Source organism: Hipposideros armiger, unplaced genomic scaffold (genome assembly GCF_001890085.2).
Source record: "Hipposideros armiger isolate ML-2016 unplaced genomic scaffold, ASM189008v1 scaffold_31, whole genome shotgun sequence".
In the NCBI taxonomy this organism is placed as follows: Eukaryota; Metazoa; Chordata; class Mammalia; order Chiroptera; family Hipposideridae; genus Hipposideros; species Hipposideros armiger.
In genome coordinates this window covers 2,407,289-2,432,801 of record NW_017731381.1, presented here as the reverse complement: position 1 = coordinate 2,432,801, position 25,513 = coordinate 2,407,289, and the positions used below count along the sequence as shown (strand labels likewise).

At 45.3% G+C, this 25,513-nt stretch overlaps 1 protein-coding gene across 1 annotated transcript in view; it reads left to right on the top strand.

The window, feature by feature from the left end:
* The window catches only part of PTPRT (protein tyrosine phosphatase receptor type T), a 1,070,914-nt gene that overhangs the window by 693,022 nt on the left and 352,379 nt on the right, over positions 1-25,513 (top strand). Inside the window, exons 8-9 of the mRNA XM_019636904.1 lie at positions 7,698-7,994; positions 23,928-24,037. Coding sequence (XP_019492449.1) covers positions 7,698-7,994; positions 23,928-24,037 — 407 coding nt within the window. The remainder of the gene's footprint in view (positions 1-7,697; positions 7,995-23,927; positions 24,038-25,513) is intronic.

The window sequence follows — 25,513 nt, the reverse complement described above, 5'->3', positions numbered from 1 at the left end:
TGCCGATGCGATAAGTGCTTTAGGTCCAGGTGATAACAGAGCCGGTGTTCTTTTCACCAGGTCATGATGCTTCCATGTTCAAGAGTCTTTTTCATTAGTGAGTGAGCCAGTGGACATGTGAGTGAATGACCTTTGCTATGGCATTGCTACAAGAGGGTGACAACCGAGTAACATGTTCCACCTTTGGATGGTTCTAGCTGTCGGGATAGGTGGTACCCAGGGACCCTGGATGTGAGAGTACCAGCATCCCCGAATGAAGTGTCTGCATTCCTGTCCTTGCCTACCTCCACAAGATGTTCATGGTCATATCCAACTGACTCCTACCCACCAAAGAGCTGAAATAAATGAAAAGAGGTGCTGGAAAGTGAGCAAGAGAGCGGGTTTGGATGGTGCTGGAGAGAAGATGGATTTTAATTTTGTTCCTCTTACCTTTTTTTTCCCCCTTCATGTATCATTTTCATGCCAAAATTGCGAATTAATGGTCACATCGAACTATCTGTCAATGTATTACTGCTCCTACAGTATCAAATTATGTTGGCAATAATGTTTCCAGCTGCCTGGGACTCCATTGCAATTTAATTTGAAAGGAACTCAAATTGCATCTCCAAATGGATAAAAAATTAATTTTACATACAAGCCATCCACCTCCACATTTTCAGCCCATGCCCCAAATTACCTCAATTTAGGCTCAACTTTGAACAGTACATATGTTACAGCCAGCTCCACATGCGAAGATGAATACATAGAGAATTCATGAATTGGAAATCTGCTTTGCTGTTCTTTCTAATAAGAGGTTCTGTCTTGATTAAGGTCATTAAGAGATTCTACAGCTATTGCCTTTGACAGCAGGGATGGAGGCTGGATCCCATATAGAACAAAAAAGGCTCAAACTGACTGAACCACATGGTTACCCTTCACAATGGGAGTGTAGAAAGAGCCTCGATTCCCACCTTTATTTACGGCTTTTCCCCTGCAGTGGACTATGGCCTTCATTCTGGTGTGATCTTCAGTCATCCTCTGCTTCCTATATGGACTCATTCTTAAATTTATTTATGAAGCAGCTGTATGTTGTAATTATAAAAACGAAGAGACCTCACGAGTGAGCAGCGGAGATGAGCGTGAAGCAAACCTAGAAGCTGTAATTTGATAAGAGCGATGGAAGGAGTGGGCTAAGGTGTTAAAGAAAATGGATGATAGAGGCATTTGCTCTGCCTGGGCAAGGAAGGCTTTTGGAGACAGTTACAAGGAGAGGGTGGTGATAGAGCAGGGCCTTACATATATGGCATAGGGATTTGCCCAGTGGCATCTCAAGCAGAGGGAAGGTGGTGGGCGAAAGCCTGGCACTGTGAGGATTCGGGGTGCAACACTTTGCTTTAGGAATGTAGGGTTCGAGGAGCGAGCAGTGGAAAATGAGGGAGGGAGTTTGGAGGTAGGAGGGTGCAAGTTGCAGATTGGGTTCAGGGATTAGGTTGAAAATGGTACCTCAGGAGGAAACAGTACTTTCCCTGGAAAGGGGAGAAGTGATTGGAGGCTAGGAGCACCAGCCTACCTTCAGAGGCAGCTGCAAGAATGAAGACGCTCCCAAAGACATGAGTCAGTTGATCACACATGTACACATACATGTACACACAAGCACACACATGCACACAGACACACACATCCATGTCTGTTCCTAACATATACAGGAACACAAATGAATCTGGGGCGAGCATACAAACATAGACGTCTGGCCCCTTTCCCTTTCCTTCCACCTGACTCCATTCCTCTTCACACAGGGCCTCCTGCACATGTGTCTGGAGAACGTAGTCCTCAGGTCCAAGCTCTGTCCATGCCCCCCAAGCAGCCATCCTTTGGTCACCCCTTGGGCGTAGGGGTACACACATATGGAGTACAGACTGATGTTGGAAGGGCAGGGGTTTGAACGCATCTTGGAAGTGAGTTTGAAGCCCCTGGGGCAGAGAATTCTGGGGTGTCAAGCCTGCTGGATGGGGGAGCACACTGGCCCACTGACTCTTGCTCGGAGAAGGGCACAGCCTGAAGAGGGTCAGGGTGTGCCCCTCCTTAGTGCCCAGGGCTTAGCATAAAGCCCCAAGTCTGAAAGCATAGGGAAATGTTCCCAGAGGCTAAGCCCATTGGCGTTTCCATCAGAGGATGATTTTCTAGCTTCCCACGCAAGCCACACTCTCTCCCCACCATTTGCCATCTCGGTGGCCTGTAGGCTGTTACTCAAGAAGGTCATATGGACGAGGCCTTATCTGGAGGCCGAAACCATGGGCTCTGAACTTGGACATATTTACACAGGGGAAGTAAATTCCACAAAACCAGTCTCGACTGCACATGCAGGGCTATGTCAGCAATTTCCAACTTGCTTGCACCAACCCGAATGCAAAGCCGAGATTCTCCCCGCTTGTAGGCAGTTCCTAGAGCAGGAGCTGGGTTTGGCGGCTCAGGTTTTTTTGAGGGGAAAGAGAGGGGCTGAGGCTGAAAGCAGGAACGCTTCCCTCACACGTCCTGAAGACTAGTTCCATTGTGCAGGATTTCAGCACATCCTCTTGCTTGAATGCAAAACTAGATCTATTCCCCGTAAAGACTCGGTGATGTGCTGGAGGGGACAGAACAGGGACGGTGGAGTCGGGGGGGTCAGAGCTCAGTCCCCAAGAACAGATCACCATCTGTTCCTCTCAGTGTAGCCAACAGGAACGGGCCCCTTGACAGACCCTGCGCCATGTGCTGGGGCTGCTGGACAAACAGAACGAGGTCCCTTGCAGCCAGGGAGCAGTGATGAATACATGAACAAGCAATTCCTAGGAAGTGTGACAAATGCTGAGTGGGCTGGACAGCTGTGCCAAATGCCATGGGGACTCGGCTGTGTGGCCCTGGGTAAGTCATGTCCCTTCACTGACCTCTATTCCCTATGCGAAGAGCTGTTTTCAGCCTCCAAGCGTGTAGCCCAGAGTTACTGCTTAATGAATTTCCCTTCCTAAAAGGAAGTTCTTGAATTTGTAACACACTTTTCTGCTGCACAGAGCTAACCCACAGGTCCAGCAGAGATCTTCCTGCCTTTTGCATGTGAACTGAGAATTCCTCGGGCCTCTTAATTTCCCTAGCACGGAGAACCCCAAAAATCGTCTCTCAAGGTATCGCTAACACACAGATACCTTTTCCAAGCCCCCTTTGCCTCTGGTCCCTGGGTTTCCATGGGCTATCTTATGTGGCCCCAATGAGTCATGCCAACCTCGGCCCTTTCTAGAATCCACAGGAAATCCCATCCCAGCAAACCATTTCGTGGTATTTTGAGGGCCCTGTTGGAGACTGAGGCGTCACACGAAGAACAGTCACATTGGGCTGCACCCAACCTCCTGCCATCTTGTTCACCCACATCTCCCAGTCAATCCCGGCACCGAGTGACACTCGTTCTTGCCCTCCTCCAAAGGCTGAGCGCCTCTGACCCCAGGGCCCTGGGAAGGGGGATTCTACGCCGAACAAGCTTCTTAAGGCATTTCTCCAAGAAAGGCCATTGTCTCTAAGAGGAATGCCCACTGGTAGGCAGAGGCAATTTCTCTGTTTCTTTGCAGTTCATTTTATCCTCATTAACAGCCCTCTGAGATTAGTGCAATCGTCTTTGACTGTGTAGATGAGGAAGTGCAGGCTCCAAGATGAAATGCCCTTGCCCAAGGTCACACAGCGTGTGAGCGCCAGAGTCTGGCTTCAAGCTGTGCTTGGTCCAGCTCCACTGTCCCTGTGGCCTGTCTAATGACAGTCAGTCACATGTGCTTCAGAGGGAACAAGTGACTTTTCCTGTGCCCTGCCCTTCCAGCTCTGGGAGGGAGTCTCTGCTCTGTGGCAGCCTTGTAACAGCCCTTGGCTTCTTTGAAAAGGCACCCCTGCCTGCTCTCCCCTTTAACAGCGGCAGAAAGGTGTTAACATGCATACCTGCACAGGTAAGCTGTGGGGAGAATTCTGTTGTAGCTGGAGACCAGGTGGGAAGACAGGCCAATGGTCAGCTTAGCACAAATGTGACTAAGTCCCCACATTGCCTACTCCCACAGGCCCCAGACTCCTGAAGGTCAAGTCACTTGTACCTTATAGTTCTGGGCTTTCTCACAACGTGCTCCCCGGATCTCCCCGGGTCCCGAGGACCGTGACATGTCTTGTGTTTATGTCCTTCCCCTGGTCTCTGTCCCTCATGGTGTCACAGAAACACTGGACCCTCACGGACTTAACATCTCACCGCGTGGCTCTCACAGGACTTTGCTTTCCTCTAGGATGAGGCTTGGACGAGGCTTTCCTCATGGGTTGGGGTGAGATGGACAAAATAGGGCATCCGTTCCACTGGTAGTTACCGAGGTCCAACTCTGCAGGCCCGTGGGTAGGCACTGCCAGGGGGTGAGCAGAGCGCACCGTGTTCTCGAAGAGCTCATGCTCTAGTGGGCAGGGGCAATTTCTAAAATGCTGTCACCGTGGAAAATGATTACCATATTAGGAAATAGTTAACAAGAGGAGACAGCAATAGCCACTGACCTCTGCCCAGGGGCTCAGAGGGGAAGTCTTCACAGAGGAGGCAAAGTGGACGGGGATTGAAAGCAGGAGAGGGGTTTCCAGACACCGGCGGGAGGGGGAATGCAGGCAGCAGAGCGGAGCAGGGTAGGGAGGCTGGGCCCCCTTCGCCGGGTGCACGCACAGCGCCCGCCCAGACACTGTGCACGCCCCTCTGGTCGGACATGTCTTCTTACTTTGCACACGAGGTGTGGAGCCAGACAGACGCAAGCTCAAACCCCCCTTTGCCACTTGCTACTCTATACAGGTTCCTGGAGCTCTCTGGGCCTGTTTATTCCCCTGTAGTGAGGGGCTGGCAGTCCCTCCCTTACAGGGTCACAAAGTGATACAGATGATGGCAACCAGCACTGTGGCTGCGGGCCCTTAATGGTGTTTTGTTTTTATTGTTTCATTTGTGTTTTAAAGGCATATTGGAGATCCCCAAAATTGTACTTAACATGGGCTGTGGTGCATCTTAAGATGTTTGACAAAATGGGTCCTGAGCCTCGGATTTGAAAGGGGCTTAAATGTCCCTGTTCTCACTCTTTAATGAGATGAGGCGGGAGACCATGATGGTGATCACCCTTTCGGGGCGCGTCAGCGTCAGCTTGGAAGGCACGCCTAGAGGCAGCGTGCTGATAAGGTTCTGAGCAGGGATGGACGACCTCCCTGCCAGGAGAGTTCTAGCATCTGGACGAACAGAAAGGCTCCAGCGGGGCAGGGCTGCTGGGGATGCTCAGGACTTCCTAGGCAAACCGCTTCTCGCTGTCCCTGTTATGATACATTTGTCCTCATGCCATCGTGAGTTGTTAAATTAAGTAACATAACAGTAGCAGCCACCCCAGATCATGACCCAACCCCCCCTTTCCCACCCAGCTACGGGGACCTCACTTTTCACCTTCTGCTCCACATGCGCTCAGTACAATAGACCCTCAGCAACAACTCATTCAATGTCACAATTTCAAAGTCACCCATTTGCTTCTGGGATGCTGGCTCTCCTTTACACAAAGGACCTGTGAGCATGGATAATTGGGCTGTGTGAGTGACGATGAACTCCTCAGTTGATCTGGGCTAGGCTGTCCACTGTCCCCAGCAGTATGTAAGCAGGTCTGGGCTGGCTTGCCAGGCTGCCTGACGTTTCTGGGTATCCTGAAAAGAGGAGTGCTTTCAAGTGTGTGTGTGTGTGTGTGTGTGTGTGTGTGTGTGTGTGTGTGTGTAGTGTTTGTTTGTTTGGTTTTTTTTTGATAAGGCTCTGATACAAGTTGCAGGACATTTTCTCCACAGGGACAGATCAGGAACTCAGCTAGCATCAAGCCCCACTGCCCTTCTAATTGCTGCACTGGCACAGAAGCAGCCTTACACCTATGCTTTGAGGGGGGCTGGAGAGATGCTAGGATCCATCATTTTGCATAAGGATGCTACCCAGCACTGCCACTTATAAGACATTCAGAACAGATACAGCCTATGAAGCCTTGTTATTATTTTTATTACTAGTTCTACTATTGCAAAAATAACTACCATGTATGGAGTGCTTATTAAGTTCCAGGTGCAATTCTAACTGCTTTGCAAATAACATCTCACTAACTCCCCCTTTCCCTCCCAATGAAGTTAACTGCCATTATTATCACCATTTTACAAATAAAATTAAAAATGGGCCAAACGAGATTATATAACTGGGTAAAGTCCTACACGTAGTATAGGGAAAAGGGGGGAAATGTATACTGATTTAATCTCCAGCTGGTGCTTAACTACTCCCCGCTAAGAGAGTCAGACATGAAAATGTATGGGGATGCCGATCACAGAAGAAGTTATGCTTTTATTATAATAAATGCCTAAACCTTATAGAATGAGCTCTACACGTGGGGATTGAAAAAAAAAATTCATTTGTGATAATCTGTTTTGTACAAAAGCACCTATTTAATCTATGTAAATTACAAACAGAATATTCATTAGAGAGTCACACACAGCCAATGTTCTATATGGGGTCTGGGAGCACATGGGAGACACCGTTTATGGTGACCATGCACGATCAGACCTGCTTTTAGAAGGATGTCCCTGGAAGGGCCCGTTTGGAAAAGAGTGGCGAGGAGAGGAAGAAGGGTTGAGGGCTGTCAGAGGAGGCTAGGCGATGGTGACTTGTGCTGTGCATGAAAGGAGGGGACATTCCAAGGCCTAGTCAGTGGGTCACATGACCATGTGGAGAGAGTGGGTGCTGCGTGTCAAGGATGCTGATTTATTTCCAGCCTGTGCATCTCGATGCCATTAACTGAGGAAAGGGGGCTGATTTCCCAAGAGGAGACGATACAGCCCATTCAACATAAGGAGGCAGGTCAAAACTCCAGCAGCCTTCTAAATGACTACATCCCCAAGTGTTGTGTGTGCCATTGGTGGTACCCAAGATGGCCTCCGGTGGTTCCCTGATAAACCTTTAAGAATGTAACAATTTTGCATTTATTTGTATGGCTAACATTTATTTACGGCTCATGGTTCAGGTTTTCCCTTTCTATAGTTCTGTTTTCTTTTTTTTAAAAAGATTTTATTGGGGAATTGGGGAAGGGGAACAGTGTTGGGGGATTGGGGGAGGGGAACAGCCAAGTTGTTGTCCTTCAATCTTAGTTGTGGGGGGCGCAGCTAGCTCAGCTCCAAGTCCAGTCGTCGTCTGGCTGGCCATGGGCAGCTCATGGCTGTTCAGCTGAAGGTGCCGAGTTCAATCTTAGTTGGGGGGGGGGGGGGGGTGGGGGGATGAAGGGCCGACAGGGCATAGCCCACCATCCCATACGGTAGTCACTGGGAAACCTTGTTGCTAGGAGCATGCGCTCAAACCACTGAGCCATCAGCCACCATCGGCACCTCAGGGCAGCTCAGCTCCTGTGCAGTTCACTGACCCATGTGGGAATCGAACCTGCGACCCTGTTGCTCAGAGCTCGCACTCTTAACCAACTGAGCCGCTGGTCTGGCCCTAGTTTTGTTTTCTTTTAGATGCATGTATTTAAGTAAGAAAAGGGAGTCTCATTGACAGACGCATGTTAAACGCTACTCGGTGTGGCTGACACCATGAAGCGGTGGCTGAATGGCTGAGATCAGTCTGAAGAGCTGTTCTCCACCATTCCCCCGAGACACCCACCCCAGCCATCCTGACAGTCCCCTCCTGTGTCTTGCAGACCCAGTGCACGGCCCGCAGAACGTGGAGATTGTGGACATCCGAGCCCGGCAGCTGACCCTGCAGTGGGAGCCCTTCGGCTACGCGGTGACCCGCTGTCACAGCTACAACCTCACGGTGCAGTACCAGTACGTGTTCAACCAGCAGCAGTACGAGGCTGAGGAGGTCATTCAGACCTCCTCCCACTACACGCTGAGGGGCCTGCGCCCCTTCATGACCATCCGGCTGCGGCTCCTGCTGTCCAACCCCGAGGGCCGGATGGAGAGCGAGGAGCTGGTGGTGCAGACAGAGGAGGACGGTGAGTGAGGGAGACGCTTCCGGGAGTGGGGAATGTTGGGCCTGCTCACTGGGCCGCGCCTGTCGGTTAAGAGGGGTTTGGCTTTTTTTCCTGCTTCTTTAATCTCCTGTTCTGCGTCTGCTTCGTTTCCAAGGTCCTCAGTGCAGGCTTTACATCGCGCAACTCCAGGGGGCGCTGTTCCCATAGACACAGCAGCTCTGCCTCAGACACGCCCTGGAGTTTGACCTTTCTGTACCTCCGTCCCCCTTCTCACTTTATACCACCTTCGATAACCAACATTTAACCACTTTGATGCCTCTAACAGACAAGCTGTATATCGTATTGCTTAAGCATGTGGAGTGTGGGAGTCAGAAAACTCGGGATTCTCTAAGAATTAAAATCTGAAAATACATATAAAGAGCGTAGCGCGCACATTGGATTCACCCAGCCGGATACTCACTTGGAAGTCCTACAGGCATCTCAAACCCAAAGGCTCCAAAAATGAACTGATCTCTTGTATCTTGACTTCTCTCTCTGTGCCTCACCTCAGTGAACTGCATCTAGCAAGTCCAGAGAAAGACCTGAAGCCAGCCTAGGTGCCTCTTTTCTCCCTTCCCACCTCCACTCACACAAGGCTCTGCCGAGTCTGCTCCCTGCTACTTACCTTCCAGCCTGCCTCTTAGCTCAAGACTCCAGGACTCCAGAGCCACGCATGCGTCTTAGAACACATCACTCTTCCCCCGCCTCTGCCCTTGCCCATGCGGTTTCTCCTGCTTGGAACAACCATTTCCTCGGTGTTTGCAGGACAAGCTCTATTAATCTTTCAAGTCTTTGCTCACATGCTACTTCCTCCAGGAAGCTCTCCCTGACTGCCGGAAGCTGACTTGGGTGTTCCTTCCCAGGCTCTCCTTGCATGTTGCTTCTCACTCTATCACAGCAGTTATCTTGTTCGTGGGAGGATGGAACTTCATTCTGGGACTTACCTAGGAAACATTTCTCCATGGCCATAGGCCATGTTCCCTCCAGCCAGACGGCCTCTGGCCTTGTGGGATGTCTTTAGTTAGTTCCCTAGAATCAGACCCTGAGATGTAGATTTGTGTTCATGTGATGCATTAAGGAAGTTTTTCCACAATAAATTTTTTTTTTTAAAAAGGAAGTTTTCCCAGGGGAGACTGGGAAGGGAGTGGGGGAAGCAGGACAGGGAAGGGGAGGAAGCCAGGGTTCAGCTTCCGGCCAAGTCCAGCAAAGGGGGCCTGCGACCTGGACCTGCAGAAGAGCTCTACAGGGAAGCTTAGGCATCACTCTTCCAAATCAGGGATGGGAGCTGCCGGCCAGTGGTTAGGGCTGGGATGGGGAGGGAGGATTGGGAAGTCGATTTTCAGGAACTTGGGGCTCTCTGCCCATGAAGGCGAAAGGTCAAGGGGTGCCAAATGGTTTAAAGGGATCTGAAGGGATCTGGGCAGAGCACAGTCATTGTCAGCTCCGTGATGCAAACACACCCACTTGACTCAGATTCGCCTTAGATCCTCGAGACACAACGAACGTGGGTATCCTGCCTGGTACTCTTGTTTCGTCTGAGCACGTCTCAGGACCCCTGGTGGCCCCTGGTGAGGTCCAGACCCACATCCTCAGATGCAAAGCCCCCTAAGGAGATAGAGGGAAAAGTGCCAGCCTCTTCTCACCCTGTCCCCTGATTCTCATTTCCCCCAAGTCCCATCCTGGACCGAAAGTGTTGCACAGCCCACCTCCACGACAAACCCTTCCTGAGCCTCTTAAATTCATCCTTGCAGCCACTCTTTTTGCAACCCCTATAGACTGTACTTCTAGGCGGCAGCAGCAGCACTGGGGACCCAGCTTCTGTCACCTCAGCCCCCCCATCTTCCTGCCTTGCCATGAACCTCAGTCCTTCGTGGGCGCAGCTCTCCCCCTGGACCAGTTTCTCCAGGTGGCCTGAGTGATCGGCTTCCTGTGAATCCATTCTTATGCAACCTCGAACATGGCGGGCAGAGGGGGGGGGCAGCTCACCTTGGCTGCGTTCTGCAGCCCAGGAGGTGTGGCCCTGGGTTTGGCTTCTGATAAAGCGTCCAGGCCTTTCCCTGGATCTGGCTCATTGTTTCAAAAATGATCAGCTTGTTCCTCCAGCAGGCAGAAGACAGAATGCACTGGTTTAGGAGGCAGAGCCTGGAGCCAAACACACCTAGGACAAGTCGCTCCGCCTCTCAGGGCCTTGGTTTCCTCAATGATAAAATGGAGATAAAAATAGTGCCTGCCTTATAGGTGGTTGTGCTCCTTCAAGGGGGTGGTATATAAAGAAATTGGTATAATGCCCAGCAGCTGGTAAGTTTTCAATACATGTAGCTGCCACATTTGCAGTAAATCACAGGGGGGGGGGGGGGTATTGGTGTTGGATCCAGTAGCACAAGCAACCCAGAAACCACATACCTGCTCTAGGAAACCTCTCCAGAGCGCTAAGCATCTACTCCAACTGTCTGGAGAAAACCTGACATAGACTTTCAAGGAATGGCAGTGTGATCTGAGAAGCAGAGTCAGGGCAGGAAGGGTGGTTTAGTGACAAGTGGCCATGGGTTCTTAGGGAGGAGTGAGTCACTGTTGAAACCCAACATGAATATTCAGGGATCAGGAGATGGATGACAGGGTTTGGCTCAGAAGAAACTCGGGAGTTTTTTTTCCGGATGCCCTGCCCACCTTGGGCTGCTTTTTGAGGATTCCCAACATGTGCAACAGCAAAACCCAGTTCCGTCTTTATGCCATGCCTCAACCTCCCCCTTTCTCCTTGTCACCAGGAAAAAAAAAAATCACAAAGCTTTTATTAAAACAACATGAGAGCAGCAGTGCTTGGAAATTAAGTTTTAATTAAGCACCATTAATAAAACATCAATTCCTACTCTACGGGGATGTGTGGACATCATCATATTAAAAACACCAACATACGAGACACCAATCCTCAGTCTTGTAGGATCCTGAGGCCCCATCTTGGAACCACTGGGCTGAAGGAAGCTCTCGGAAGGGCACAGGCTCCCTCTGTGTGCCAGGATTAGGCGCCATTCCTCCTGAGGAAGGTGGGGCACCATTTCTGTTGCCTGGGAGCTCTTTCACATCGAAGCCAACCTGAGGCTGGAGCCAGGCTCTAGTCCATTAAATGAACCCCCCTCGGGAACCACAAAGCATCCTCACGGCACTGAGCTGACTGGACTCACGCTGCTTTCGCCTGTGCTACAACATTGTCTTCTGGGGAATTTGTAGAATTTGTCATTCGGGCACCCCAGTGTCTTTGAGGGCCTGGGAAGGAATCCACTGCTGGTGAGAGAAGTTCATGGCCATTGAGCCCCGTTGCTTCGTTGGAGAAGCAGCTGTTGGAAAGAGACGAAACGGGTTCTTGATGTTTCCCCTTTTCACTAATGTCTCATTCAAAACCACAGTTCATTTACTTAGTGGTTACTTCCCCACCTTTTACCAGATGATAGCCCAGACTGCGGAATGGAATATATGAGGCCTTGAAAGTCAGACACGACGTTGACGATGGTCTCGTTTAGACTGCCATTTACTGAGTGCCCATGTGTGCCAGGCACCAACAGGTGTGTTATATGCAATGACGCATCCCCAAGATTTCAGTTTGAAATTTTCAAAGCAATAGAAAAATTGAAACAATAGTACAAAAAAGACCTGTAAACCCTTCACCTAGCCTCAACATTTTGTTAACGCTTTGCTACATATATCTTATTCATATATCGATATGATACATATGGTATGGAAATATCATATCTAAAACTACCTATAATATTTCTTAACTATTTAAAAGGAACTTACAGAAATCATGACAGCTGACCTCTGAGCTCTTTCCTGTACATGACCTAAAGATAAGGACATTCTCCTACAGAGCCTCAACACTATAGAACACCTGAGAAATTGAGCATTCACTTTTAAATCACCAAAAAGACAATCCACGTACACGTTTCCAAAAATGTTAAACCTGACCTTATGTGACAAACCAGATGACGAGACATTTTTGGCAAAAATGCGACCTGGGTTGGTGATGTATATTTCTCACTGTATCATGTCAAGAGGTACATAACGTAAAGGATCCCCTCCACGGGTGATGCTGCATTTGGTCACTTAGTAAGCCGGCGACCACCCCGTCCCACCACTGTAAATGCAATACCCATTTCCCTTTGTAATTCAACTCATCTGCGCAGTGACAGTTCAGGTTCTGTGATCATCCTGGTCCCCTAGAACTTTTCACCCAGTGGTTTTAGCACCCCTTCATAATCCTCACCTGAATCCAGTAGTACATTGGTATTAACAAAAAGGTGAATTTTAAATCTATCATTCCCTCTGCATGTTATTAACATTTTTCTTTATAGAAGAGCTTTTCTCTCTCGTCACCCCCATCCCCAGTTTTAGTATCCCTTGTGACTCATCGATCATTTGACTCAATGTATTAATATCCAGTAATATGTATAATTCTTTCCAATGCTCAAATGGTCTCCTGGAAGGCTAGTCAGAGGCCCTTCAAATGGGCTTCTAGGTCCTTTGGACACGTTCTCATTAGTCTTCCTTGCTTCTGACACAGCACAATATTCTAGATTGTCCTTGGAATGTCTCTGCCCCACACCTGAAGTCAGCCACTTATCTAAGGATCTGGGGTTGCTTTCAGTGGGGAGTGGTATTTTGGCAGGAAGATATACAACTTAGGTGTGCTCAGTGGGGCGTTATTGCCTCTAGACTCTTCGAGTAGGTAGAGCTGGGGAATATAATTTATCTGTTTTAAATCATGAGTTCATGCTGATTCAAATTTAACACCTCAGGAATCTTCTGCATTTGTTCTCATTCCATACATATATCTCCCTTCTCCCACAGTGAGAACCCGGTTCTCAACATCCACATTTTTTTTTTCATTTGCTCCATTTTACAAGACATAAAAAATAGCTTCAGAATTACAATACCAATTCTTCTAACCAACAAGAAAGGTACTAAGGTTAAAGACTTTTCTTTTCATTTTTTCTCTTTTTTGGCAGCCAAAATACTGTATTCAAAGGTTCGGTGGTTTGTTTTTTGTTTGTTTTTGTTTACTGTATGGTTATTTTATCAGTTTGATACTCAGTTAGGTTCATTTGTTTCAGTTTTAAGGTTTGCTTCCCCCCCTTCCTTTTCTATTTAGTGTCGTTATTTTTAACATCCATCAAAACAGTTGCATGATTCAAAAGTCAAAACTAAATAAAAAGAGGCACATGGAGAAGCATCGCCACCATCTATCTCTTTCACACGGTTCCTAGCCACACCTGAAGGGTAACCATTTTTATTCATTCTGGGTAGATCTTTCCTATAGTTCATCTTGCATGAAACTAAAAACTATTTTTCTTCCTCTTATGTTTTATATAAAAGACAGCATCATAGATATACTCTTCATCTTGTGTTTTTGTTCACTTGATATATCTTGGAAATCACTCCATGTTGGCTTGTAGGGACTTGTGTTGTTCCTTTGTAGAGCTGATGGGAGTTCACTGTGTGGGTCTACCATGGTTCATTCAAGCAGGGTTCCCATGGACACTTTGGTTGTTCCCCATTATTTGCTATGACAAATAATACTGTAGCAAACACCCTTGCGCACATGCTGTTTGGCATTTGTGGAGATGTATTTTCCGGGGAAATTCCTAGAAGTGGAACTGCTAGGGACAAAGGGTAAATGCATATGAAATTTTGTTAGATGTTGACATAATCCTCCACAGACGACGTATCATTCTATGTTTTCACCAGCAGTGTTGATTTATTTAATCTTAGCCCCAAATGTGAACAAGGAAATGATATTAGGTTTCTTATTTTTATAATAAGGAAATTTAGGCTCCCGTATAATTTATAATAATTATGTAAACATCTGTGATTAATAATATAATGTATAGTCTATCCATGTACAGAGGGTGCCAAAAAAGGTACACACATTTTAAGAAAGGAAAAAAACTGTATTAAAATCGCAATACTCAATGTATACCAATAACAAAAGATGAACGCAAGTCATGTGTATACATATTTTGGGCACCCCTGGCAGTTGATATATAATATGATTAATCACATACAATGCATACATTATTTCACTTACTACAATACAGTAAACGTACTTTAATTGTAGAGAAGACTGACACATCTCAGGAATGAGCACCTATGCTTTATATGCATTTCTAACAAGCCTAGTCGTCTGGTTTCTCAGGTCACAGGAGGCTGCATGTTGCTAGAGATAGGTACAGGTGTAGGAACATGATGCAGCGTGTAAAATCTGGAAAAGAGAAAAGTGAGAAAAAAACATATAAAAGGCAGTAACAGCAAAGCAACAAGTAACGCAGTCCCAAGTCATTTAGTAGAAAGGCAAAAAGCTATACACACCTTGGTCTATCCTGAAGGCACCACTTATTTAGAGCTCAGAACTTGTTTGATGTTTACACAGATGACCTTGAGATACTGTAACGGGCAAGGAAAATGCTGGCATAGTTTTTGGATGCTCACTAGGAGCTTGGCATTGTGCTGGTATTCTGCATTCGTACAATCGCCAAGCGCTGTGGTGTAGGCGCTGTTGATAGAGTGGTGTAGAAGAGAAATCCGAGGCACAGAGTGGTTAAGGCAGCTGTCCAAGGTTACCAAGCAACAAATGGCAGAGCCAATAAATAGATCTCAAAATCTCATTCATGATTTTTTACCCCAGTCATCTAATACATAATCCTATACCTGGCCCAAACCTCCCTAACGCTCTCTTTGCTTTATTTTTTCTATAGCACTTACCATCATCTGAAATAGTGTGTGTGTGTGTGTGTGTGTGTGTGTGTGTGTGTGTGTGTGTGTACACATATATATTGTCTGCCAGGCACATAGTAGGTGCTCTTTAACTGTTTGTTGAATAAATGAATGTCTGACATCAAAGCCCACACTGCTTTCACGATAGCCCAGGTCCTGTTTCTATACACTGGTTTGTCAGAGGGATGTATTTTATCTGTATTCATACTAGCTTGCTAGAGCTGATCACTAGCCTCCCTTCCTACCTCTGTATTCCATGATACCACATCCTTTTCTTGAAATTGGCCACAGTGGGATATTTACACCATGTAAATGGGCAAGCATTGGTGTTTTGTTTTTCCTGGAAAGCTATTTGTGAACCATTTACTAGCACACCACTGTATAGTTCCATTAAAAAGATATATTTGACATCTTAAGAGGTAAAAATTTATCCAGAAAGGTTATCTTTCCTCCAACAAGACTGCAAAATACAAGTAAATTGAAATTATCTAAATCCGTCTTGTCTCCATGAGACTCACTTACAGTCTTATGTAATGGTGGCCCTTATTTCAATTTTTCTTAAGTTAGTTCTGAGTTAGTTTATAATGAACCAACTAACCAACAAATATGGCATGTATAATGGCAAAAAAAAAAAAAAGCCTAAACAAGATAAGCAGGAAGGGAAACTTCTATTGACGGTACAGGTTCTGTGCTTTTACATGGCTGAATTGTTCCTTCTCACAACTGCCCCCAAAGCTCACCATCATTAGCCCCACTTCTCAGATACGAAAATGGAGGGGAAGAGAGGAGAGGATAAGATAGGAGAGGAGAGGAAAAAACTTCCCTTGATTACACTCTGCATTCCTTTATGTCAAAATGAAAATTTCCCTTAAATTACCACCTGACTTTAGGCAGAAGAAAACATCTGGTTTAATTGCAGTGAATTTACATGAACCTACTGACAAGAAGCACAGTTAAAATTAGCAATTTTAGTGTGCTTTTTTTTTTAAGAGAATGAAATTATAAAGTAATTAACCTTTGTTGTAGAACTCTGTCAAAAGGATGGAAAGTTTCATGCTGTTAGATAGAAGAAGAAATGAAATTGTGGAAAGGGAATATGTGGATTCATTAAAGAATTATAAAGGGGGAAAAAAAAGAAAGGGTAAAGCAACACAGAATTAGAAGACAAACAAGGAACCTTTATCCAAGAAACCTTTTTACAATGAGACAGAGGAGGGTGGGGGAAAAGACCCAAATGGGTCAAAGGAAAATAAGTCTGCTTCCTTGCAAAGGACACCTTGACTTATGGAGTGTGGTGTGGCAAAAGGAGCCTTGGCCTGGGGCTGAGACATCTTGGTTTTGCCACTAACTGGTGGTGTGACTGCCTTTCAGCCTTTCTGAGTCCCTGTGTCTACCAGGTGATGAAAGACAGGGGTGAATTCAAAAAACACTTTGGAGACAGGAGGATCTAAGCCACATCCAGGTTCCATTCACTGCTTTGTTATGCAACCGTGGTTGAAGTAGTTGTATTCTGTACACTTCAGTGCCCTCCTCTGTAAAATGCGGATGATACCACCAGCCGCTTTAAGGTGTGCTACATGAAAGCCTGTATGTACAGCACCTAAGCTACTCTCGGTATTAAGTGCTCTGTGGACAATGTCAGACGTGGCAGACAGCTTTTGGATCAAGGGTATATAACTAGGAAAAACCAAACCAGTGGTCTATGCAAAATTCCTGTTAGCCATGGGCAAGGGGCCATTTTAAAAGAACCTATAATGCCTCTGTAATCTAGACTTCAAACACCTCACTCCGAGAAATGGATGAGCCTGGCAGTGTTCCAATATAAACTTTTATTTACCAAACAAGCAGCTGGCTGTATTTGGCTGCAGGCACAGTGGGCTCACCATTGTTCCACACTCACTCCCCGTAATTAGGTCCTCCAATCTCTTGGCTTTAAAATCCATCCATATGCTAATGAACTTCCCCCAAGTGATAGCCCCAGGCTGGGCCTTTCTCCTGCCCCAGCTCCAAAGTCATTTATCCAACTGCCTGTTGTACCTAACCACCTGGATTGCTAATGGCCTCTGGAATTCAGCGTGTCCAGAGCTGAACTCCTGGTCATCCCTCACCCACCACCCAACACATTCTTCCCCCTGGTCTTCTCCATTATCACTTCCTGGCAACTCCATTTTATTAGTGGCTTGAGTCAAAAACCTTGATTCTGCCCTTCTATCACATCCATGGCTCTGATGGCGCAACTCCAGGGAACCCCCTTCAGCCCCTTGTTTTCACTGTGATTGGTGCCCCCGTGCTTCCTGCCAGGCAGCTGCTCTGCTCGCTCCCACATCCCATCCACCAGCGCCTTCTCTTGGCTGGTCCTTCAGTGTATAGCAAGACCAAGTCCGTTTCTTACAGCCTCTGCTGCTGGCTCTTTGGTCCCAGCCACTGTGATCACCAACCTGGGATTATTGCCTCAATCTCCTAAATGGTCTTTCAGCTTCAGGCCTGGCCTCTGCAACTCTTCTCAACTCAGGAGCCAGAATGAGCTTGCTAAACCGGGAGGCAAATCACATCGTCAGCCCCAGGGAGACCTAAATGGGGATAAAAAGGACTGAGCTGTGAGTTCATGGAAAGAGGCCCCTTCTCTGCTCCTGGGGCACAAGAAGAAAAGCCTTCCAAACCCAACTGCATCAACACCTTCAAACTCTGACGGAGCAGGGCTGGAGGCAAGGGGTGGGGGGCATGGAGCTGGTAGATGAGCGAAAGCCATGAGGAGTTCGCAATATTGTGGGCATCTTTATATGCCAGCCCACAGAGCAGAGGCCCGAAGCCTGCAGATGAATAAATAAGGAAATAAAAAATAAGAAAAGGAGAGAGATTTCATGAAAGGCTCTCTTTAGGAAGAGACACTCCAGTTAAAGGGAGGGGCAGTGCCCCAGATATCCTCAGGTTACTCCCCCAAAACAGCAAAAAAAAAAGGCCTCTCTCCGAAAAGCTTCCTGCTACGGGTTATTCCCTTCCCTCACGCGCCCCTTCCTCCCAGCACCCCCCAGGCAAGTAGACCCCTTATCTGGCCCAGTAATGGATGAGTAAGTGCATTTAAATTATTCTCTCCCTCCAGGTTAGAAATATTTAAAACGATCTCATATAATCACTAGCAGAACATCTTGACCTACCAAACTAGACCATCGCACACCACCTCTTATAAGGTTGCATAAAGAAAGGCTACTGGACAGATGTAAACATGCTTTCATTTTTATTAAAGGGACTAATCTGATAATGCAAACAAATGTCCCCTAAGAGTTATAGCAAGAAACAAGATTTGAAAATAGAACAAAACACTAGTCCACAGTCTCAACAGAACAGATAAATAGATGCTGGGGGAGCACATGTTCCTGGCCTGAAAGTTAATGTAAAAGGTTAATTCTTCCAGAATGACTTTTGTAACAGAGTTTAGCACTATTTATTGTATTTATTATTTTTATTTAATAACAAGCCCTCTCGTGCTTAGGGATGTATGTTTAAGGAATAAAAACTATAATGAGAAGCAAGGTCATGGCCATTATGAAGTTAAGAAAGTGGTTTCCTTTGGAGGATATAAATTTGACTATTAAATTAATGAGATGTATGTTTGTTTTATACACTTGTGTTATGGTTATTTCTCAATAAAAAGGATGAAATGAGGATACTAAATATTCTTATATACCAATAAATTTGACATTTATGGGATATGGCAAAAGTCCTAGCAAAATATAAATGTACAAACTTGACTAAAAGAAAAAAATGTGTATATAATCTTATAAGAAATAGAGAAATAGGATCAGTAGTTTGAACTCTTCCATCAAAGAAAACGCCAGACCCACATGGTTTTACAAAGTACAAGCAGACAAACACTCAGGGCACTGGTAACCCCAATCTTGCCTCAGAGAGCAGGAGCAGAAGGAGCACCCCTCGTTTTAGGACACTAGGGTGACCTTGATATCTGAACCAGACCAGCTTTGATTATGAAAAAAAAAAAAGGGCAATTCAATGCACATGCCCCAAACAGAATATTAGCAAACAATGCAGCCCTGTATACAACTAGGAAGAAAGCTTGTTTATTTCAGAAAATCAATATTGCTTCAGCATTAGTAAATCCATTAATGTAATTCACTGTGTTAGCAAACTAAGAGAGGGACAAAAACATATCATTACCACAATAGATACGGAAAAAGCATCAGTTAAAGCTCAGTATGATTTAAAAAGAAAATATCCTTGTATTCCAGGAATGAAAAAATATAAAGTTACCCTGATAAAGGATAACTATAAGAAACCTACAAACACCATACTCAAGGAGGAAACAGTAAAATCATTTTCTTTAACATTAGAAAACACAGATGCTCATCAGTCTCACCCCTAAATATTGTATTGGTGGCTCTGGCTGAAGACAAGAAAATTAAGTCAAGAGTTAAAAGACTGGGAAAAAACAAAACTATTATTAACTGCAGATGCTATGATTCTTTACATAGATAACCCAAAGAAATGTGCACACAAATTATTAGAATTAACAAGGGAATATAACATATTTAACAAAGAAGTCAACATTAAAACGTCAACTATTTAAATAAGCACTAAAACAGGGTCTGTGGGTTTTTTTTTAGATTTTATTTAAAATAACAATAAAAGTATATGGTATTTGGAATAAGCCTGACAAAATATTTTAATTTATATAGTATATAGAAATCTACAAAGCACTGAAAGACATTAAAGACCTAAATAAGAGATATACCATGTTTATGGATGGGAAAATCCAATATTATAAAGACATAATATATAAAGACATAAATTATCTCCCAGTTGATCTATAATGCATGTCATTCCACTACACAAATCAGACACATTTTGCAAATTTTCAAGCTCATCCTAAAATGTATGTGCAAGTTGCAAAGGCAAGAATACCTAAGATAGTCCTGAACAAAAGTGCAGAGTTGCAGGCCTTGTTCTAGTAGATATTAAGACTTACAAATTTTTGTTTTGTTTTGTTTTGTTTTTAGCTGAGCCATCCTGCCACCTGTTGGCAGCTCAGCAGCAGCTCACCTCGGGCCGGGCATCGAACCACTGTTGCTCAGAGCTCAAACTCTTGAGCGAGCTCTTAACCAACTGAGCCACTCGGCTGACCCTACAAATCTTTTTTATGAAGTCACGGTATCAATACAAGGGTAATCTAATAGAATAAATGGACAAAATAGAACCTAGAAGTAGACCCATACATATGTGGAAATGTGATGGAAGGCAAAGGTAGCATGGCAGATCACGCGAGTAAATAATTTGCTTTTTCTTTTGAGTGGTCCTTGGATAGGGAGGGAGAATTGAAAACAATGGATCCCCAGCTCACACTTGACATGGAAACACCACTGCAGATATGTTGAAGATATAAGATGCATAACTTTAAAACTCTTTGAAGAAAATTTAAGAAAATATTCTTATGACCTCAGTGTAGAGAAAGTATTTTTACATAAGACTTTTGTTTGGGTTTATTATTTTCGTTTGGGTTTATTGGACTCTGAGATATGGATACTAATGCAAGGAATTTATTTAAGAGTTGGTCTAGGTCCCACTGGTAAAGAGGAAAGGAAGTGACTCACAGAAGGGAAGTAAACCAAGGTGAGTTATCCAGAAAGTGACCTTGTAATAACTGGGTTGTAGAACAGGGCCACTCCAAATGTGATACAAGGACTAGCACTGACTCATGAGTGCTTTCTGGTTCATGACAAGATAATTACAGCTATAAAGGTTACATTTTTGAGAAGAAGGAGCTTGGATTTTCTGTTTTTAATTTCACTTTTACTATTTTACTTTTCTATTGTTTTTTGGGGTGTATATATTTTATGGTAGTATCAGTCCACAGTTGGTTGGAAATAATAATAATAATAATAATAATAATAATAATAATAATAATCAGTACTGGGGGTTCAGAAATTGAGATAGTTTAAGAAGGATTAATATGTCTGACAGTTAACCCAGCTGAGTTGTGAGGACACTAGGATATTCATCCGTCAACTTCCTGTCTTCCATTGCTTGAGGCATGTTTTGGGGGCATTCATTCTCTGGCACTTCTTGCTTGCCCTGGGTAGAGACCAAACTTGTTTCCACGGCCTTCAGGCAGAGTAGCCAGTGTTCCGTCATAAGCACTAGTAAGTGGCCAAGGAGCCAACAGCATCTGCTACTCAGCCCTTTTTGTTGCCTCTCTGAACATGGCATCCCAGTTTCTCAGTTTCTTTGTTTTCCTCCTAATTGCTAATGTTGGAATTCCTCATGGCCTAGTCCTAGACCTGCTTTTTTTGTTTCCCTCTACTCTAAGATCTTGCTGTATGATCAATTTCCTGCCCATGGTTTTGATGGCTAAACATTGGCTCCAGTCTTGTATACCCAACTGCTGCTCAACATTGCCACGTGGGTGTTGTACGCACAACTCAAATGAAGTCTAACCGAACTGAACTCACCAGCTTCCTTTCCTAAACTAGCCCTCTTCTAAGCATCCTCTCTGTGAACTCTGATCCGCTCCAGTTGTCTAAAACAGAAGAGCAGGGGTCTTCCTTGACACCTCTCGTCCTTTCGTCACCCTTATCCATCACCACTAGTTTCGCACCCCCAAATCTCTTACACAATCTGTTTCTCTTCTGCAAACCACCACCCTGGTCCAAGCTACCATCTCTTCTGCCCAGGATGGTTTTTCTCCTGCTGTTCTTGCCCTCCCAAAGCTATCCACCACACTCAATACCCACCTTTGCCGCCTGTGCCCTAGTAGCTTCTGTTTGTCCACTGACTCTAACTTATTTTCCCGTTATTATCCTGACTTGCCAGACTAGATTTTCTCTGCTTGTCATAATTCCCTCAAACCCTTGAGTATTTACCTCAAAAGTCCTGATAACAACTTTTAAAAATTAATTATGAGTGTAATTATTTATGGAATGTCTGTTTCCCTTTTCAGGATATGGGCTTTATCAAGGATCTGACTATATCTTTCTTTGTCACTGGCACATTCCTAGTGATTACCACAGTCCCTTGGTCATACTAAATAGTCAATAAATATTTGTGGAAAAGATGAATGGATAAGGAAAAGCCATCAGAGATCCGACTACTTAGAAGCTTCTATATACCTAAAAGATTTAAAAAGCAAATGAAAAAAGGCAGAAAAATACTTGTAACCTATGTAAAAAAAAAAACCTTATCTCCTTAAAAACAGATTATAATTACAAGCTCATAAAACAATGATGAACAAAAATGAAGAGCCAAACAGGAAAATGAGCACAGGGCATAGAGAGCATGCTCATAAAAGAATCAATGGAAATGGCCCATTAAACGGAAAAACAAATCTGTACTTCCCAGTATTTTAAAAAAGTACACTTATTGTTTTTAAATAGTCAGTGGTGGCAAGGGTTGGGAATAGGCATATTCTTCTTTTGGAGATTCCAGAATGGTACACACTTTCCGGAAAACGATCTGTCCCTATGTGTCAAACGCCTTAAAAATAAAATCATTCATTAACTTTGGCTCAGTCCATTGATTTCCAAAAATTTATCTTAGGGACATCAGCAGAGTTCCATGCAAATACTTATTTGTAAGAATGCTCATTACGGTGTTACTTATAAAGAATGTAAGCCAACTTTTATTGCCCAATAATAAAGGATTGGAGACTATAATGGGGGCATATTCTACTCTAAGCAGCCATTAACATACGTGGCCCCAAAGAACATTTAAGGATTTTTTATTTTAATCTGTGATTTGTTTAGCGGTAAAAGAAGGTCACAAAACAATATGCACAGTAGGAGTTTAATTTTTAAAAATTATATATATATATATATATATATGCACATATACATACAGAAGCATAAAAATATCTCTAGTTACAGGGATTATGAGTGATTTTATTCTTTTCTTTCTTTAATCTTTTTGTATATTCTTAATAGTCAATGCATTTTATGTATCGTGTCCATAATGAGAAAAGCTAGCTGTATTTTCATTTAACAATAGGGAACTGATTGCAACATACGGCCGAGGCTATATCTAGAGAGGCATAGCATGATGATGAAGAGTATATGCTTTGAAGCTCACACACAGGTGCTCAGTTCCCTCTCTGCAACTTAAGAGCCATATGACCTTGAGCAAGTTATTTCATTCTCTTAGCCTCAGTTCCCTTATCAGCACAAAAGAGGCAGTGCATCCTGAACAGAGAGCAGTGTTGTGGCTTAAATGAAATAATGTATGTAAAATTCTGATCAAAGCATAAACGCTTAGTAAAAAGACCTGCTTTTATAATACCAAAATATAAATAGATACGGTAATGATTTACATGAATTCATGATTCTCTAGGGGCTTATAACTGGAAGTTTGAGGATTGATTTATTTTCGGTTCAGCATCTTCCAGACTGTCATAATGATGGTGGAATCGAGCAGGAGGACACTGGGTCCCAAAGCAGCCCAGGAAAGATTTCGCCCATTAGGGCAAAATGCTAGCATAGGTCATCCAACCAGCCCTTGGTTATTAAGCATCTGCTGTGTTCCAGGCACTGGAGACTCAGCAGCTAGGCAAACTAGCTGCCCTCTTGGAGTGAGGCGAGCTTCTTCTAATGGGATTGGGGTATCAAGGCACATAGCTCCTGTCGGACCCAACTGAGGAAGCTCTTCCTATAGTTGGAGAAAACTCGGAAGGGTTAGGAAAGTGATTGTGAAGCTCACTTTGCAATCCCCAATACCAGGCCTAAGGCCAGAGCCTGATTCCAGAACCCACCTGCTGGCAGGGCCAGGGCCTAGTGACGGCGTCCTCCCTACCCTGGTCAAGTTTAGTTCAAGACCAGGCTTGCTCAGTCGGCAGATGAAAAGCCACTGGCCTTCCAGGGCAGGGATGAGCAAACCATGGCCTTCAGGTCCACTCCAGCCCATTGCCGGGTTTTAGAAATAAAGTTTCATTGGAAGGCAGCCACACCCTTTCATTTATGGATTGTCTACAGCTGTTTTTTGTGCTCTAAGTGCCAAGTTGTGTCAATACAACAGGGACCGTAGGTTCCACAAAGCCTGAAGTATTTTCTTATGTGACCCTTTACAGAAAAGCTCTGCCGACTCCTTTCTAGGTCAGTGGGGCCGGGGAAATGAGATGGAAGGTGACATCAAGGTTCTAACTTTTCCCCTCTGTAGTTCCAGGAGCTGTTCCTCTAGAGTCCATCCAAGGGGGGCCCTTTGAGGAGAAGATCTACATCCAGTGGAAACCTCCCAACGAGACCAATGGGGTCATCACGCTGTATGAGGTAAGGCGGCCCCTTTTGCTATATCACGTATTGTGGTTTTATTCAGTGGACTTCAGCCTGAAGTTGGTGAATACCTACTGTGTGCAGATCTCCACTGAGGGCATGACGGTGAACAAGACACAACTTACCAAGGGGTTGCTGACAATACAGTGGGAGGGAAACACAGAGGCATCCAGTTGTGCTGTCTTGATAGGCCAGTGGTGAAGAAATCTGGACATACGATGCAGTGACGGGAAGCAAGGAGCCAGGACTCAGGGAGTCAGGTTGTCCTGGCAGAGCCAAGAAGACCCAGGCCTGGCCAATGGTGGTTCCAGTTCATGTGGAAAACCAAAACACTCAGCACTCCCATAATGCCCATCCTACCCATGAGTCCCTGGGCTTCCAAAGAACCCCAATGCCATTCTCTACCCTGGGGGTACCTGATTCTAGAGCTTTAACATGGCTCTGTGGCCAAGCCATGTTTGATTGGTATCCAGGTGATGATGTCTCAGGATTAGGGCCGTATCATATCAGAGATGGAGCAGAACCTCCTCAGGCAGGAATGCACCCATAAGCCAACACAATGTGGCTTCCTGAACTCCTTCAAAATTAGAACAAATTGTATAAAAGTCCATCGCAAAACAAACAAGTAAACAAACTTCAGTAAGGCTGATATAGCTAAATTCTAGTATGGGGATGGAGACAAGATGGACTCTCCTCCCAAGCCTTATAATCTGAGGCAGAGGAGACTGTGACACAGGGTCTGATAGGAAAACACAGCAATGCAGGCCTCCATGGAAGCTGACCGGGGAGATGGGGCCTAGCCTCCTTCCTAGTAGCTCTACCAGCCTCAAGGGACCTTTGGAAGGTTCTTTCTCTCCTAAGCCTCAGTTCCTCATCTGTAAAGTGGGGGTGATAGTTGCTGCTTCAGGGCTCCTCTAGGGACCCTGAGGGAAGAAAGGTCACGGGCATCCCCAGGCTGAAACACGCTGAGTGCTCGTGCACAAAGGAACATCTATGGAGAGTGTGCTCGGGGGAGGATACCCCCATCCCAAGGGAGGGTGAGCTCTGGGGAGGCCAGCCAAGGAGTACTTGATGAGGGAGGAATATTCAAGATGAAGCTGATGGACACAGAAGCTCCCCAGAGAGACCTGGGTGGCCCTCGGAGCTCACTGAGGGAGGAGACAACTACCCAGGGTGTACAAGGGAGAAAAATACCTTCAGAAAACGCCTCTCTCACTAAATCCAGCAACCCTCAGAAGAAGAGCTGTCTAACATCTCCATCTTGGGCCACATGGTGGGGAGAAGCTTCCTTCCTGTAGCTGGGAACGCTGCTCGCGGAGGGCGGCTCTCATAGCGATACACCTTGCCCCGAACATATTCAGTACCTTGTTCCGGAAGAGAGGGACTGGAAGCTCAACTGAAACGAAACCCAGTCATTTCAAAGCTGCGTGCTGTTTGTAAAGCAGGGGCCACAGTGTCTCTCTCTCTCTCTCT